Source organism: Antrostomus carolinensis, unplaced genomic scaffold (genome assembly GCF_000700745.2).
Source record: "Antrostomus carolinensis isolate BGI_N321 unplaced genomic scaffold, ASM70074v2 scaffold27936, whole genome shotgun sequence".
NCBI lineage: Eukaryota > Metazoa > Chordata > Aves > Caprimulgiformes > Caprimulgidae > Antrostomus > Antrostomus carolinensis.
The window spans coordinates 682-17,296 of record NW_010320213.1 but is presented as its reverse complement, the minus strand read 5'-3'; the positions used below and the strand labels follow the sequence as shown (position 1 = coordinate 17,296).

Genomic DNA, 16,615 nt, shown 5'->3' with positions numbered 1-16,615 from the left:
ACGTTTCCAGTTTAGAGATAAGGATGTCATGCGGGAAAAAGTGAGGTGGTTAGTAGGTGACTATGGGATTCTGTTTGTGCTTAAAGAATAAGAGTGAGAAAATGAAATTAAGAGGATAATTAATCAGTGACTGTGGTTAAAAGGAAGGGAATGACAGGAAATGCCTTTGAGACTACGTCTAGATAAGTGTGCTGAAGCTGAATGCGTATTACAGTGGTTAAATTTTCTAACACTTGTGAGCAAATCTGCTTTTCAGTTTACAGGGTATATAGATATGAAAAAGTCAAAGATGAGAGCTGATTTATGTTGAGGATCTTAGGGGTGGCTTTGGGGGAAAAAAAAAAGGAATAAAATTTGAATGACTTTAAAGTTTAATATTGACTCATTTCCAGCATAAGGGTTAAACAGCAGGTAAAATAAACTGGACATGTTCAGTCTAGAGAAATGGCATGAGAAAGCAGTGGCAGTGATCATTTCAGTCCAGGGGAGTCAAACTCATCATTGACCTCATTGTGTCTTGACACAGGGCATGGGTGTGTCATTTGGCAAAATAAAGATCACAGAATCATAGAATGGTTTGGATTGGAAGGGACCTTAAAGATCATCTAGTTCCAATCCCCACATCTAGTGGGGATCATCTAGTATCCAATCCAGATAAACCACATTGGTACTCAAATTTGTTTATGTTTAATGAAGCCTTTGAATAACCAGTATATTTTACAGCATTTACTTTTAAAGTTAGCTCAGGTCTTGAAGGAATTGGTGAGACTTGTTAGCACGCAGACAGCACTACAAGAACACAGCTGTAGTGCTTTCAGACCCAAGCTGGTGCTGTCATATGGCACTGCTTGAGTTGGACAGGGATCTTTTCAGTGTTCTCCTTTTTTGTTATGTAGACCATGTCTGAAGGTTCATGGGGAACTGTCAGGCTCCTGAAACTGTTTTGTGGGCTGTATATGGACTATGGCTTTTTGTTTTAACATCCCTGACTTAGGCAGATCTGTAAATTGTAGCATCTTAAGAAAATATCTTGTTTAAATAGCAGAATTCGTAACTTTTAGGGTGGTGACAGTCCCTCTCTCCACTTCTGCTCTGCCACTTATCCAAAAACTCTTTCGTCTTGGACAGCATATAAATGAAACATTTTAAAAGAGTTTATGGATGGAAAAATGCTGTCAATAAGCAACCATTGCTTTTTCTCTAGGGAAGAGAATCCGGCACCATTCAGAGATACAGTCTGCCTAGCGTTGCTATAGTACAGAAGTATTCCCTGAACTGTCATGCATATCAGCTCTCTCTGAACTGCAACTCCAGGTAAGTTACAGATCTGCTTCTAACACAGGTCGCCGATTTTAAAGGAAACCACTACAATTTGTGAAAATACTAATTCTATGAATTCCATCATTCTATAATAATTAGGTACTCATTGTCTCATTCTTTGTCTGTTTTTCTGTAGCCGTGTTGCTGTCATAGACCTTTCAGGTGTTTTGACTTTCTTTGACTTGGATTCACGAGTTGTAGACAGTGCAGGACAGCAAGTGACAGGGGAGCAGCTGAAACTGGAACGCAAAGATGTCTGGGATATGAAATGGGCCAAAGATAATCCAGATTTGTTTGCAATGATGGAAAAAACAAGAATGTATGTTTTCAGAAACTTGGATCCGGAGGTAAATATTAACACACATAAACTGCTCGTTTTACAAATTGCTTGTAAGTTAATGGCTTTATGTTGGATAGTATTATTCTTGTGCTTACCATTCGATTAGGCAAGTGTTTCTATAAATAAATTTTCTTCTGGAAATCTCAAAATCTTGTCAGTCTAATGTGGGAGTAAAATGAACTATCAGTCCTGAAAACATAAAAATGCTGTCATATTTTTCTTAAATATATGAGATATTTTCAGGAGCATATTTTTTATGGGCTTTGGAAAATATAAACACAGTTTTAGTAAAGATATTTGTAAAACACAATTCATAGAATCATAGAATGGTTTGGATTGGAAGGGACCTTAAAGACCATCCAGTTCCAATCCCCCTGCCATCAGCAGGGACACCTTCCACTAGACCAGGTTGCTCAAAGCCTCATCCAGCCTGACCTTAAATACTTCCAGGAAGGGGGCATCCACAACTTCCTTGGGCAACCTGTTCCAGTTGAATTCAACCTGTTCCAGTTGAATTCAGATGAATCTAAATTTTGGGAGGCGTTCCTTTATCTCTTTCTCATAATTTAGTTATAAAAAACATGAAGATTTTTAAGTATGTGGAATATGGAATTGTCAGTAACATTAATGATTTTAGTATTTGTTTCCTGTTGGAAATACAATTAAATCCTAGTTTGGAGAAAAAGAAAATCTCTTTATGTATACCTAACAGATTTGGTTAGGATTTAATCAGACAGAATACAAGTTAATTCCTTTGTAACTTATTTAAATTTAAGGAACCTATACAAACTTCTGGATATATCTGCAACTTTGAAGATTTAGAAATCAAATCTGTTCTTCTGGATGAAATATTAAAGGTAAGTATAATTCATTTTATTTTGTAGAAAAAGGTGGTGTCTGCCGTAGTGATCTGAACAGTAGATATCTATGTTGAAAATAAAGGTGACACGGAATAAAATTATGTTTCTTTATCTATTATGTTAGAATCCTGAACATCCTGACAAAGATTACATCATCAATTTTGAGATTCGGTCATTACGAGACAGTCGAGCATTGATTGAAAAAGTTGGCATTGAGGAATCTTCTCAATTCATAGAAGACAATCCACATCCCAGACTTTGGTAAAATCTCTTTATAAGACAACTTTATTTAAATTTGTGTTCTTTTGTATTCTTTTCCTGTTCAGACAGATCTAGTATTAAAGTACAGAACTTCAAATGAAAACCAGCTAAAGCAGTATACACTTTAAACAGAATCATTTAAGGGGAGAGGAAAAAGACATGGAAGGCATGCTGTGTGTGTCACAGCAGTGGGTATAGCGTACAGGCTCCAGACACCTTTTTGCTCTATGCTGTATGAGCCCCAAAACACAGTGCTCCTTGCTTTTCATTGCCTTCAGTCTCAAGGCAATGAAAAAGCTAGCAGAAAGATAACTTTAAGTTGGTTAAATTAAATTTCAAATTGGTCATAAGTTGAGAGGTTATTTGCTTATTTATATATTTTATATTGAACCTTGATGACAAAGAGCTTAAAACCCAGTAAAGGGAACACATTAGAATGATAACAAGATAAGAGCAGTTGATGAACCTTGTAGCATTTTGGACAGGCCATAAAAGACAGCCATGAGGAGGGATAAGTACATTAATCATGTTATGATGCAGCCTCTCAGAAGTAATCTGAGAAAAGGAGATGTTGGCATGCTTAAACTAAACACGGACTCAGATATTAAACAAAAGTTGAAAAGCCTGTGCAGCAAACATGTAAGAGTAAACTTGTGAAAACAGGAGTTCTGGAAATCTATTTAATATCCCACATCATAAGAGCTGGAAGAGTAAATGCCTCAGTAGATAATTTAATGAAAAACCAGTAGCAGAAACTCTCTGGACATTGTTTCTCTATCTGTACCTTCCTTTAGTAATTTTGACTCTGTTTTGAAGCTAACTGATTTTTTGCAGTGTTGTATGTTTGACTTGCATGAAGGAGGGTTGAGTGTTCGCTGTTAATTCTGACAGTTCAGAGGAGAATTTAGAATTGCTGAAAGACTGGCCAAGACAACTTGCTTTAAAAAGGTTGTCCCAAAAAGCATTCCTTCCTATCCAGTTGTGTTTTTGTCTCTGATGTCTACATTCTGAAAAAGAGGATTTGATAAGCTACATGTTGAAAGTTTCTGTAATGGTATTGTAATTTTATTAATTTGAGTACGTAGGGTAAAACGTTAGTTTTGCAAATCTTAATTTTTATAATGTCGTCAACTAGCTAACAATTTTTGGAGTTTTGAAGTCGTTCATGCTTTTTGCTAGTATCATCTATTTATTTCATATAAAATGACTATTAGTTTTGAAAGTCTGTATCTCAGTAAAAGTTTTATATTGTAAAATCACAAAATATATGTCAAATGCTGTTCACCTTGCTCCAAAATTGCCATGAACTTAATTTTTATTGTGCAAAGAAAAACATACGCTATGTCACATATTTATAAAGAGGAGATGGATTAGAAAAGCTGGATATAAAGTAAATATATTCTACATCAGGACAGGACAGTGCCCTTCCTGATAGAATGTAACAAACAGGATGGTGTGTGCTGGAGATCGATTAGATTTGCCATTCTGTTTTTCTCTTGGTTTCATTGATGTCAGTTGTGGAGGACTGGTTAGCTGACAAGGGTCACATAGACATACTGTAGATGGCTGACCAGGATTTTGGGAAACATCGGACTCTGCTAGTCCGAAGTGCTAAGGTGGTAAGGACACGCTGTCCTTGACTGCAGCTGTTATACGATAACAGGATGCTTACGGTCAGCTAAGGCATGGGAAATAAGGGAGTAAGTAACCAAGAATGAGGAACTAGGGGAGGGGTTGACGTTTAGGATAGTGACCAATGAATTAGTTAGATTACAGAATATGTATGATCTCATTAAGAACTGTATAAGTATGCTGAATGCTGATCAATAAATCGAAGCTTGCTGATCACTCACATTGAGTGCTCGAGTCTTCCCACCGCGACAGTCAGTGATGAGGACTCAAGCTGAAGGGATACTGACCTTCTCAAATGGATTCAAAATACTGAGTTGATAGTGCTGAAGCGTGGCTTCAGTCACTGAATACAGCAATAATATTACTGGTTTTGTCAGTGCCCTACTGCACTGACCTTGTTTCACAGTGTCAAACAGCCAGTCTGAATTTACCTAGCCTTATTTCTGCAGAAAATTCTACACCTTATTCAGGCACCTTGTGGACGTCGGCTGTCCCGAAGGTAGCGGTTCTCTGTTTGCAGAACTAACCAACGGGGCAATACCAGTACAAGGCTTCCCAAACTGCCCTGCTCTCCAAGCCTGCTGTCTTAATTGGACAAGGAACATCCAAATGAATTAGAAGAATAATTTATTTTTCATGGACAATTTAATTGGAGGCCTTGAGACTGAAGCTGCCATCAAGGCTTGAAGTGATGATATATGTGTAGGTAGAAATATCTAAATAGAATTGCACTGAGGCCAGCAACACATTTCACATGGGACAACTGTAATACTCAAACCCTGCCCATTCCTCTCAAGCCAGTGTCCATTTGAACAGCTAACAAAATAATATTAGCAATTATTTGAACATCTTTCCTTGAGCAAGTACTGGATAGATCACAGAATGTACTGGGAACAAACATACAATTGAATTGAGATTAGTTAGTAAACAATACAATTTCAGTAACCTCAGTGTCTTTTTAAATAATGACTAGTTACATGGATCCTTGTTTAATTTACTTTATAGCTGCTTTTCCATCTGTCATGTTTGTTTTTCACACAGGCGTCTCCTGGCTGAAGCTGCTCTTCAAAAGCTGGATCTGCAGACTGCTGAACAGGCTTTTGTACGTTGTAAAGATTATCAAGGTATTAAATTTGTGAAGCGTCTAGGCAACCTGCAGAGCAAGTCAATGAAGCAAGCAGAAGTGGCAGCCTATTTTAGTAGATTTGAAGAAGCTGAAAGAATGTATCTGGATATGGACAGAAGGTAATTGCATGTAGTCATCTCAGCAGAAAATAGGAAAAAAGTCTGGGGGGAAAAAAAAGCTTGCCTTAATAAGGAATGACTGTTTTAGCACTGAAGACTCCTTGGCAGTTTCTGGAAAGATGGAGAGAATTTTGTTGTATCCATAGATAACCAATTCTATATGTAAATCAGTGCATTCCAAGCTGTTTGCAAAACCTCAGCTGCTCTAGGTAGTGCTGTGTTTCACAGATGCTTTTGCAAGTATTTTGTCAGTATATCAACTGGGATTCCAAAAATACAAACAAATAATCTTAACTAATGTTTAATTTATGTACTGTTGCTCTTAGCTAGTAGCCAAGTACACATTCTTTCCAATTACATATACAAACAACAGAGTTTTTAATGAACTGTAATCTCTGGAGAGACAGCAAGGACTCTGGATGAAACTGGGGACCAATCAATGGAATTTTTGCTCAGGAATGAAAACAAACAAAGCAAAATTACAATATTACTGGGAAATATAAATTAATGCTAAGTAATTAGCTTGAGCACTGTCTTTACTGAAAAAGAATAATGAGAAATAATAAGCAACAGTTGTACGATGTAGCCTGTAGGTGGTGGTCAGACATGGCAAAGCATGAATCACTTATGCACATGTGAAATTTTAAAGCTTTGATTAACGGGGCCATGAAAAAAAGTAGGGATGAAAGATGGAAGAAAAACCTGTTTATTCTTTCATGCTGTAAGAATGAGAAACCTTCTTCTTCCCCAGTTAGGAGGCGGGGGAGAAGGCAGGAACTGGGGAGAGATGCACATTAGAGCCCGGTAATGGAAAACTTTATTGCACATAATTAATTAGCCCATGGAAGTATGCTGTTTTGGAGAGGTGGACTGTCTCATAACCACTTCAGTTGCACTGCAACACTGATTAGATATAGCATATTCCTTTCCACATGGCTGAAGAGAAATTTGGCCATTATAGGATGGCAGAAGTCAAAGATTTACTTTTTTTTTTTTACTGGTTTCTTCACCAGTAGAGCATATTATTCTTCAGATACAGGAATATTGCAATTCTGTATTGACCTTTTGTGTCTACTCACCATTAGAAAAATCTTACTACAAACCTACCATAAATCAAGCTGAGATAAATCTATTTTTCAAATACACTTTTAAATTTTTTAGATAGGTGCCTTATTTAGTTGACTGCACTGACTTGCTGTTGCCTTCCTTAACTCATTTGTAAGTTTAGGGCATTTTTAAAATAAGTGTCTATATCTCTCCCATTTATTTTCTCTGCACCTGCAGAATTACTTCTATATGAAGTAATACAGAATTATTCTATGGGGTGTAAAAAATGTGCCAGACAGACACATGATGGGTCATATGTACGCATGAATAATAAAAAGGAAAGACTACTTCTGAGTCCTTTCTCCTGCATCCAAACTCACCCTGAATCTGAAAGAGAAGTCTCTGTAATCCATTTTATTACATCTCAGCTTTGGCCTCCATTATTTATATTCCTTGCTCCTTGGCCTTTCCCTTCATCTCCCTTCTGCTTTTAGCCTTTTGTTGCTGCTGTGGTGGGTTGACCCTGGCTAGAGGCCAGATGCCCACCAAAGCACTGGTCAGCAGTGAAATGTAAAGAAAGGTAGCAGAGTAAGAGGAAACCTGAGGTGACATCAGCCCAACTGTCGCACCAGCTGCTCATTTAACTCCTCACACAGGAGCATGGCTAATAGGGAAGTACAGGCATATGATACAACCTGTGAGTTCTCTGAGTGTTTGCTTTTATGGAATACTGTTTAAATTGTAAATGAGCTATCCAGGATCATTGTGATACCTCCGATGTAGGTTATGAACGTGACAATACTTTTGGATGCTTTTCTAAAGATTTTTGTTAGTTATTTTATTGTCTTTGACTTTTTCCTGCTATTTTCTGTTTATACTAGAGATCTTGCCATTGGGCTACGGATAAAACTGGGAGATTGGTTTCGAGTATTGCAGCTCTTGAAAGCTGGCTCAGGTGATTTGGATGATGCTCTTTTTGAACAAGCATACAATGCTATTGGAGATTATTTTGCAGACCGTCAGAAATGGTATGTGCTATAGAGGAACTAGTAAGAAGGAAATTACAAAACTGATGACACGACTTAATTTATGAGGAGGAAAGTCAGGATGCGATACATGAGATAATTCTGGACCGATGAAATGTAGCTCAGACCTTTATGGTTCCATCACTACATGTACCTTTAAACAGAGAGCTGTTGATCAACTATCTAAAGAATAAAGGTGATCTGCTTCTGGCAAAACTGAGAATTTTATCTGCTTCAAAGGAAGGGAGGGGAAGAGACAAACCTATACAGTTGTAATAGGCTTGATATAGAAAGGGTTAAAGAAAAAAATCAATTAAAAGTAGGAAAGAATTATTAAACATCAGTGAATTTCAAAACTAACCATGAGCTTTCTGGAATGCTTACACCCATAAATATTTGAAGAGGTCCAGGGTTCTCTCTGACCTGGATCTGTTGCCAGCTATTGCCCAAACTGAGCACCCAAGGAAGATTTTAAGAACAGTGCACGCATGTAATAGTATTTCTCTAGAACATGTTTTGTAGTCAGGTACTTACTGAGCCAGAAGTGACATCTTCATAGTTAATAACTAGCAGCCAGATTCTCTTTTATGAACAGTTCTTGTTGCCTTCTAAGCCCATGTAAACTTTTAGCATCCAGAACACAGTGTCTCATAGAGTTCCACAGCTCCACTTATGTATTGCAATTACCCAAACTATATTACCACAAAAACTTGTGTCCCAGAGCAGTTGAAAACTTGTGATTAGATTTTGAAAGTTGATTTTTAGATGCTTTAGGTAACTTTGGAGAATGGTCTTGGAGATCTTGTTGCAAGGGGAAATGGGTTTAAGCTGAAAGAGGGTAGGTTTAGATTAGATATTAGGAAGAAGTTCTTCACTGTGAGGGTGGTCAGACACTGGAACAGGTTGCCCAGGGAAGTTGTTTTTGCCCCCTCCCTGGAAGTGTTCAAGGCCAGGCTGGATGAGGCTTTGAGCAACCTGATCTAGTGGAAGGTGTCCCTGCTGATGGCAGGGGGGTTGGAACTGGATGATCTTTAAGGTCCCTTCCCACCCAAACCATTCTATGATTCTGTGATAAAACATGAAGGCACAACGATAAAGCTCTTTTCTGAAAGTTTAGTTGTAAGTTGTTGTCCATTATCAGCCACGATCTGTGCAGATGTGGGAATACAGGTTTAAGGTTTCTTGACTTCCTAACGTTATGATAGTCAGAGAATTAGTCTTGCTACTACTTCAATATAATCATCTCTGAAAATGGAAACTTCTAGTGCATTTTAGAAAAACAGTGAAATTCTAGCTGCAAAAGCTCTCTCAAGCAAAGTTACCTATTTAAAATAATGTCATTTTAAATTTACAAATGCAAAAGGCTTACACAATGAGAAGCTTCACTTGTGTTTATGTATCAGAAGCCACATTTTTTTTTCTTATTAGGTTAAATGCTGTACAGTATTACGTACAAGGACGAAACCAGGAACGTTTAGCTGAATGTTACTACATGCTAGAGGACTACCAAGGACTGGAGAATCTAGCTAACTTGCTTCCAGAGAATGATAAATTGCTCCCTGTAAGCAAAAAGCACCTTTATTTTTCTTTGTCTTATGCTCAACTCTTTATTTAAAATTTCCATCTTGGGAGGGGAAAGAATGCAATATGTGACATACTTAAGCATAGTGGTGTTACTTTGATATTGATCTCCAATGTTACTGTTGTTTTCATACTCCATCATTCTTCCTTTCCCTTATTGTTCAGGTTCCCTATATAGACCTGGTTATTCATCGTGCTCTACAGCCACATGGCTAAGTCATAATTCACCGCTCCCCTCCCCAGATTGTGGCATTTCTTTCTAAAATAGCTTCACTGAGGAGTCACTCCTCATGGCTGGACATTTAAGGTTTCATTTGTCATCTAGTCTGCATTGGGAGTTCTTTTGCCCCAAATTCTTCCTGTTTCCTATGCCTGGTTTAAAGTCTTGCATGATGGCTCTGGTGGGAATGCTAATGTACAATGAAAACTGGAGATACTCTGCTGAAAGGATGGAAAGTTGGTGGTTTAGCCTGAAATGGCCTACTGAGTAATAGCTAATTTAAAAATGGTATGATTGATTACTCAAATGCTTGAAAAATGCAAAGCATGCTCATCTAATGCCATTTTCAGTGGTTTGAACAAAAAAGACATAGCACTTTCTTTATAAGCTCTTTCTAATAGTGAAGTTTTGTGAAATACTCCAAATAGTAAGAACACAGTCCTTCTGGTATGATTTGATTTGAAAGTAATTTTTTATATAGCTTTTTTTTTTTTAACTTAGAAGCAGTGTGTGAAAGCAGAACACTGTTCTCAAGATTTATTATAGTGCGTGTTGTCTTCACAGAATCCATGAAGCAAAAAACCCCTTTCCCCCAACTTCTTGGAATTAAATGAAACAAGAATATAACAGTATTGCAGTTGCTATGCAATGTGCTAAAAACCTCGAAGTGAATTTAACACAGTGCTGATGCTTTTTGCAGGATATAGCTTATATGTTTGTAAGAGTGGGGATGTGTGAACAAGCTGTGTCAGCCTTTCTGAAATGTAATCGACCAAAGGATGCAGTAGATACCTGTGTACATCTCAACCAGGTAAAACAGCAGTGGATAATCTGCTTTACTGATACCAATTAAACAGTGAGATTTCTATCCTAATGCCCAGTTAAATACAAGTCCTTGTTAAGTGTCTGATGATTCATCGTGATTTCTGGAAAATTCATACTTCAGTGCTTAAGCTGGTTATCAGAAGTTAGGACTAGACCATTGGAGGGACAAAGCTGTATCCAGCAGTGCTACTTCTGCACGTGTGTGTGTGTGGTAAGCGTGCTCAGCACACAGACATTTGTGGCCTTTGTAAAGCCAGGCTGTGCTGCCTCCTGATGGAATGGGAGGAAGGCTGGAGAGCTTCTGGCTGCTCATTTTCCCCATCCCTCTCCTTCCTTGTACAGATGCAAATGTATTTGCGTCTGCATTAGGATGTGGCTGGAAAAGAGCTGATCTGAAAAATTATTTGTATGTTTACAGCTAGAGCTGTTCTCCAGCGTGACTTACCTGTGCAAACATTTGTGTCAACACAAATAAGAGGGAAACTGAGGATGGCTATGAGGAGCTTGAGTATGGGAATGGCAGGACTGGCTAATGCTGTCTTTATGGGATCCAGTTCCTAGTTTAGGGATCTGAAGGGCTATTAGGTATGAGATTCAGCCAGGCTTCTCAGTCCTGCCAAACTTTTGATCTGGGGCAAACACAGTAGCCAAATGTTGAAGATCAGGAAAATTCACAGACAAAATGAGGTGTATAGAAGGACAGTAAAGTGTCATTGTTTGTGGCTTGAGCTTATGGGCTGAAGTCCTCCTTTAGCCACGATTTTGACCGTCTGGGTTTTAGTAGTATCAGAAGTGTTGAAATCCACATGTCAAGCTATAAGCAGCAATGAAGTGATTTTGCAAAGCTTTTACCAAAGCAGAAGCAACTGTTTTGTATGTGGTTTTGGACAGAGGTCCAGCATTTGTTTCACAAGCCTGCTGTATTACATGATTGGCAATGATGTTAGCATTTGTATTCTCTTGCTTTTTAATTTTGTAGTAGCCTGATTCTAAATGGTGATGAAATATTGCACACTAATGCTGCAGACTATTCATGGATAACCAGCTTGCTCTGTGAATGTATTTGAAAAAAATCAGGTTGATAATTATCTGCTTTCATTTCTAGTGGAATAAAGCTGTGGAGCTGGCTAAAAATCACAATATGAAAGAGATTGGATCCTTGTTAGCCAGATATGCAAGTCATTTACTGGAAAAGAATAAAATCCTTGATGCTATAGAACTCTATCGTAAAGCCAATTATTTCTTTGAAGCTGCTAAGCTCATGTTCAAGGTATGGCAGGTTTTATTTTTATGTCAAATAACTGGGTTTTTGGACTAGCTCTTATTAATTCCATGCTACTTTTATTTTCTTGGGGTTATGTTAGTGTTAAAAATGTCCAGGCAGGAAGCAGATGTCATTATACAGGATACTGCAAAGATGAATCCAACTCCTAAGCTCAGGCATCTTTATCTATTAGTTACCCTGGATGTCCTCTGTAGCCAGTGGAGAGGAGACTTTCAGGACACAAGCCATCATATTTATTTTGAGACTTTCATTTCAGAATGAGATGAACTGCACCTCAGAAAGGGTCCTGTTGGCCTGCATTGCCTAGAGAAGGAGTACAGGAGACTGCCCTGGGTGCAATGTCCACATTATTTTATACATTGTGTGGATTAGTCTTCTCTCCTTTATTTTTAAAAATAGTAATGTCGTTAACAAGAAGTTAAATTCTGGTAAATCTTCAATTGGTGCCTTCAATTAGAAACTGCTGTAGTGTGCTTTTAAGATAAAGATGTTACTTAGATTTGGTTTGGCTGCGAGATTTCTGTACATAGCTTATAAAGTCTTTGACATAATTTTTACAGCAAATATTTATAGTAAGTATATATATATATGTTACTTTCAAAAGCCATTCTTCTTTTCTGGGAAAAACACCAGACTTTATGGAAAGCTATATATTTCTTGAACTTCAGTGTTTAAAAATCACTATTTTTTTAGTTTATTTTTATATTAAGTCAATAGACTTGTACATGGTTACACTGATTTATCCTTCCTGAGAATCTGGCTTTATATATTTGTTAGCTAAATAAATATAGAATAATGTGCATTCTTCACTTTGACATTTTAATTTATAGTTCTGTTTGCAGTCTAAATTATTACATTCAAATGCAGAACTGTTTTTTGGCATGATTTCCTAGGTTTGTACAAGCATGCGATTGTCCAAGTGAATGAAGCAACTCCTCTAATATTTTATTTTATTTTATTAAATCTACATTAAATTCCTTGGTTTTGTTTTCTAAGATTGCAGATGAAGAGGCAAAGAAAAGGACAAAGCCTTTGCGAGTTAAAAAGCTTTATGTATTGTCAGCCTTACTTATAGAACAGTGCCACGAACAAATGCAAAATGCACAAAGGGGAAAACTTAAAGGAAGAAGTTCAGAGGTAGAGTGTCTTTGTTTGTTTGTTTGTTTCTGAATTCTGGTATGTGCTACCTCATCAGAATAAATAAAGCTATCTTCATGTGAGGCTATTATGTTTTTTTTAATAACCCTTTTTCCAGCTAAGAACAAGCTTTTCTTAAAGCAAGTCTTCTGAGAAAACATATTGTTTAAAGTATTATTTTAAAACATTTAAATCATATGTATTAATAGATATTTTTCTTCCTAAGTTTAATGTGTTTTTCTTAATGTTTTCACTGTAACAATGAAAATCATACTAAGAAACTCCAGATTATTTTTTTTCCTGCAAGACTCTTAACTTTCCTGTCATTTAGGAGTAAATATCAATCCCAAAGAGAGATCTGTGATTAGATTAAGCTATTTTGACTATAATTTAGCAGGGAGATGGCTCCAGATATGGGGGAAGCAAATGGAAGACTTTTTTTTTTTTTCCTGCTCACACTTTCATCTTCATATGCACAAATTAAATAGTTTAAATAAAGTTTTAAGAGATCTAGTGTTGAAATGCAATATTAATCCAAACTATGAACCAGTCTGCAGATGTGCACAGGATATATTTGTACACATGCATATGATATTTATCTTTGAAAATCTACACCAGATGTTCTGCCTGTGCACTGCATAAAATGCCTGACAATGTTCGCTTTAGGCCCATGTATTTATATTTTCCCTAGTTAACAGAGACAGTGGTGTAATCACCAAGTACAGAAAAGTTCTTTTCATTTATCCCCATTTCCTGCTGTATCTGTTTTGTATAAAAATTACTTGTGATACTGCTTTGTTTTCAGTCTGCTTCAGCTTTGGCTGGTTTGCTAGAAGAAGATGTTCTTTCTTCAAGTAATCGCTTTGCAGACAACGCTTGGCGAGGAGCTGAGGCTTACCATTTTTTCATACTTGCACAAAGACAGCTCTATAAAGGTTCTGTAGATGCAGCACTTAAAACAGGTAGGACTTCATTTTCAACCCTATAAAGAAATTGTTCTGCTTGTACAGACCTGCAGAGCACAGAATTTCATTTATAGTTGGCACGTTTTTCTATCCTTGCTAGATCTATGGAATTTAAAACAAAACCATATCATGAATTGATATGGCTACAGTCAAGACCTGGAAAGTATTTTCTTGGAGACAATGCAAATCTAACTTACCAAATATTACCTGGTTAAATTGGACAATCTCTGTAGATGTTCTGTTGACTGTTGTTTCTTTCTTTAAATTCTCTTCTCTCTTCTCTCTTCTCTCTTCTCTCTTCTTTCTCTTCTTATTCAAACATGCCTGAATTCACATCATACCTCCCTGTAGAGCTTCATAAAAAGTTTGTGGGACTTAGAGGAGCAAATAGTGCCCTATACTTTGTCCAAGTAATGAAGGCCCATTTCAAACTCTTACAATGTTAAAAAAAAAAGTCTCAAAAATCCCCTTATTTTTATTTACTTTTAGAAAGCGTTGAGCCATGCGTGCTTCATAGTCATGTCAATTAAAAGACTTTGGTTCTTTGTGTCAAATTTATAAGATTCATACTGTCTACTAGAGGCAGATATTTCATACAGATGCTTACACTTCTCAGAAGACAGGAGTAATTTCCTTGAATTTTTTTTTTTTTTTTTCCATTTGTTAGCTCTTCATCTGCGAGATTATGAAGACATTATCCCTGCCGTTGAGATCTACTCCCTTTTGGCACTCTGTGCATGTGCAAATAGAGCATTTGATGTTTGTTCAAAAGCCTTCGTTAAACTAGAATCCTTGGAAACTCTTAGGCCAGAGCAGAGGCAACAGTATGAAGACCTTGCTCTGGAGATATTCACAAGACATTGTCCAAAGTATAACAAAAAATCTGATCTGGATGATGTTATTGAGAGGTAGGTTTATATTTATACAGTACTCTAATAATACTAGCATTTTTTTCTGCTGTTGTCTGTACTTTGGGTCTTAGCAGGTTTTGTGTGACCAAGTTAATTAGGTGCTTTGCTGCTTAAATCAAATATTGGGCAAGAATGATGCAGGTGTTAGCCAGTTTGCAGAAAGGGTAATACAACACTATTTTATTTGGGAGAATAAACCCTGACTGTATTCGAGGAACTGGGCATAAAGATGTAACTTCATCTTAATTTGAAATGTGTCTGACAGAGTATAGGAGTTTTAGGACCTTTGATAACTTGTCACGTGCCATTAAAGCAATAATGTTACTGTTTGCATCACCATTGTGGTGTGATGCAAATGTCAATAAGCAAATGTTTAACTATTATTAACCAGGAAGTCTCCAGTGTTTTGTGAATTACCTAAATCTACCTGGTGTGAGAAGATGAATGTGTCAAGTGAAAGAATTAGAATTCAAAGGACATGCTTAAGGGTTAAGTTCTTGGGGTGGCTGTACCCACAGTGGTGTCTTTGACATATTCCCTGCTAACAGCATGGAATTTGTGAGTATGGAAATCGATTGTGAATCAGTTTTCTTTTTAATGAATAGGACTTTAACTTGTCTTGTTTGATTTTACTGTGCACATGTACAGAATCTCACTAGTGGCTTTCTTGTTGACTCTTCAGAGGAACAAATGTAGTAGTAGGGCAGGTGTCTGATTGGACCTTACCTTTATATGGCCTTCACTGCTTCTTTTCACTTAATCTTTTGGATCGGCTGGTCCTCGTTTGTTGACTCTCTGGTTCTGGGGGTGTCCATTCTGCTGTGTGAAGATTTACATTGCTGTGTTAACAGTGAAGTGTTAGGGGATTTAGTAACTTCTAACCAGAAAGTGGTGCACATCTGAACAGAGCAGCAGTGTTTTATTAGAGATGAGCATCACAAGTTTTGTAACTAGCTGTAGGCACACAAGTAGGTATTTACTCTGTTTTGCAAATTTCTACAAAACAAGTCTTTGTTGCTATTTTTAAATCATGTTTTTATTCTTTCATCTTTTATTTACTTTTTTTTTTTTTTTAATAGTGGAGATGAGAAACTTCCTATATGTATTGCAACAGGAGACCCCATCCTGGAGTATCGATTCTGGATGTGTAGCGTATGTAAGCACTGCATGAAAGCCAAAGAAGCAGGCAATTATAACTTCTGTCCTCTGTGCCACAGTACAGCATAGCAGAGGATAAAGGACTGTTTATCCTCGTTATCTCTTATGTTTCCTAAAAATACTCTAAAATGTTACTGATGTACTATATTTTAAAATACAACTCAGGATCTGTATTGTAACAGATAGTACTACTATTAAGAGAAACATTTTTAAAAAACCCAAAACAACTAAAAACCAAACCACCCAGCAAACACACAAGAAGAACCTTCACTGGTTCCATTTATGTGAAGAAACGACTGTGTTAAGCTCCATTGTTTGTTACAGTTTTTTTACAAAGGTCTAATTGCAAATTGAGCCTAGTTTCACAGCCATGCTAATTAAATGTGGGTTCATCTAATATGTTTTACTGTGAGCAAGCTCCATGTTTTGTTTTTGTAATTCCATAGGAAATTACTGGGTTTTCTCCAAATTCACTATTTTTTGAAAGAAGTAATTCCTGAGTTGAAATAATGCCATAATACTTGCGATAATATTGTTGTATACATTTTTCTACTACTGTTTCACTAGAGCAATGGTACCAGTTTAGGCACATGTGCTGTTTTCTTCTGCCAAGTGTATTTAAACCCACAATCGCAATAAAGGGCTTGCAGATGTTTAGCCATCAGTGCTGTGAGTCTGCACCTGGGTTCTGGACCTTTGGTGATGTCTTCAGCGAGTTAAGGAAACCTCTGTCAGCCTTCAAACTGGAATCTGGCAATGAGCTGGTGTTTTTGAAGTAGTTTGAAGAGAGTAGTTTCATCTAT

General features: G+C 37.1%; 1 protein-coding gene across 1 annotated transcript; it reads left to right on the top strand.

The window, feature by feature from the left end:
- Positions 1 to 1,204: 1,204 nt before the first annotated feature.
- WDR35 (WD repeat domain 35) lies at positions 1,205 to 15,971 on the top strand (the record flags this gene model as incomplete). The annotated part of the gene is made up of 13 exons (XM_010169537.1): positions 1,205 to 1,314; positions 1,457 to 1,667; positions 2,437 to 2,517; positions 2,645 to 2,781; positions 5,455 to 5,658; positions 7,587 to 7,733; positions 9,159 to 9,291; positions 10,232 to 10,342; positions 11,462 to 11,626; positions 12,638 to 12,778; positions 13,584 to 13,740; positions 14,411 to 14,651; positions 15,734 to 15,971. Coding segments are annotated over 13 exons (1,986 nt in total), but the record flags the coding sequence as incomplete, so codon positions are not given.
- Positions 15,972 to 16,615: the final 644 nt, after the last annotated feature.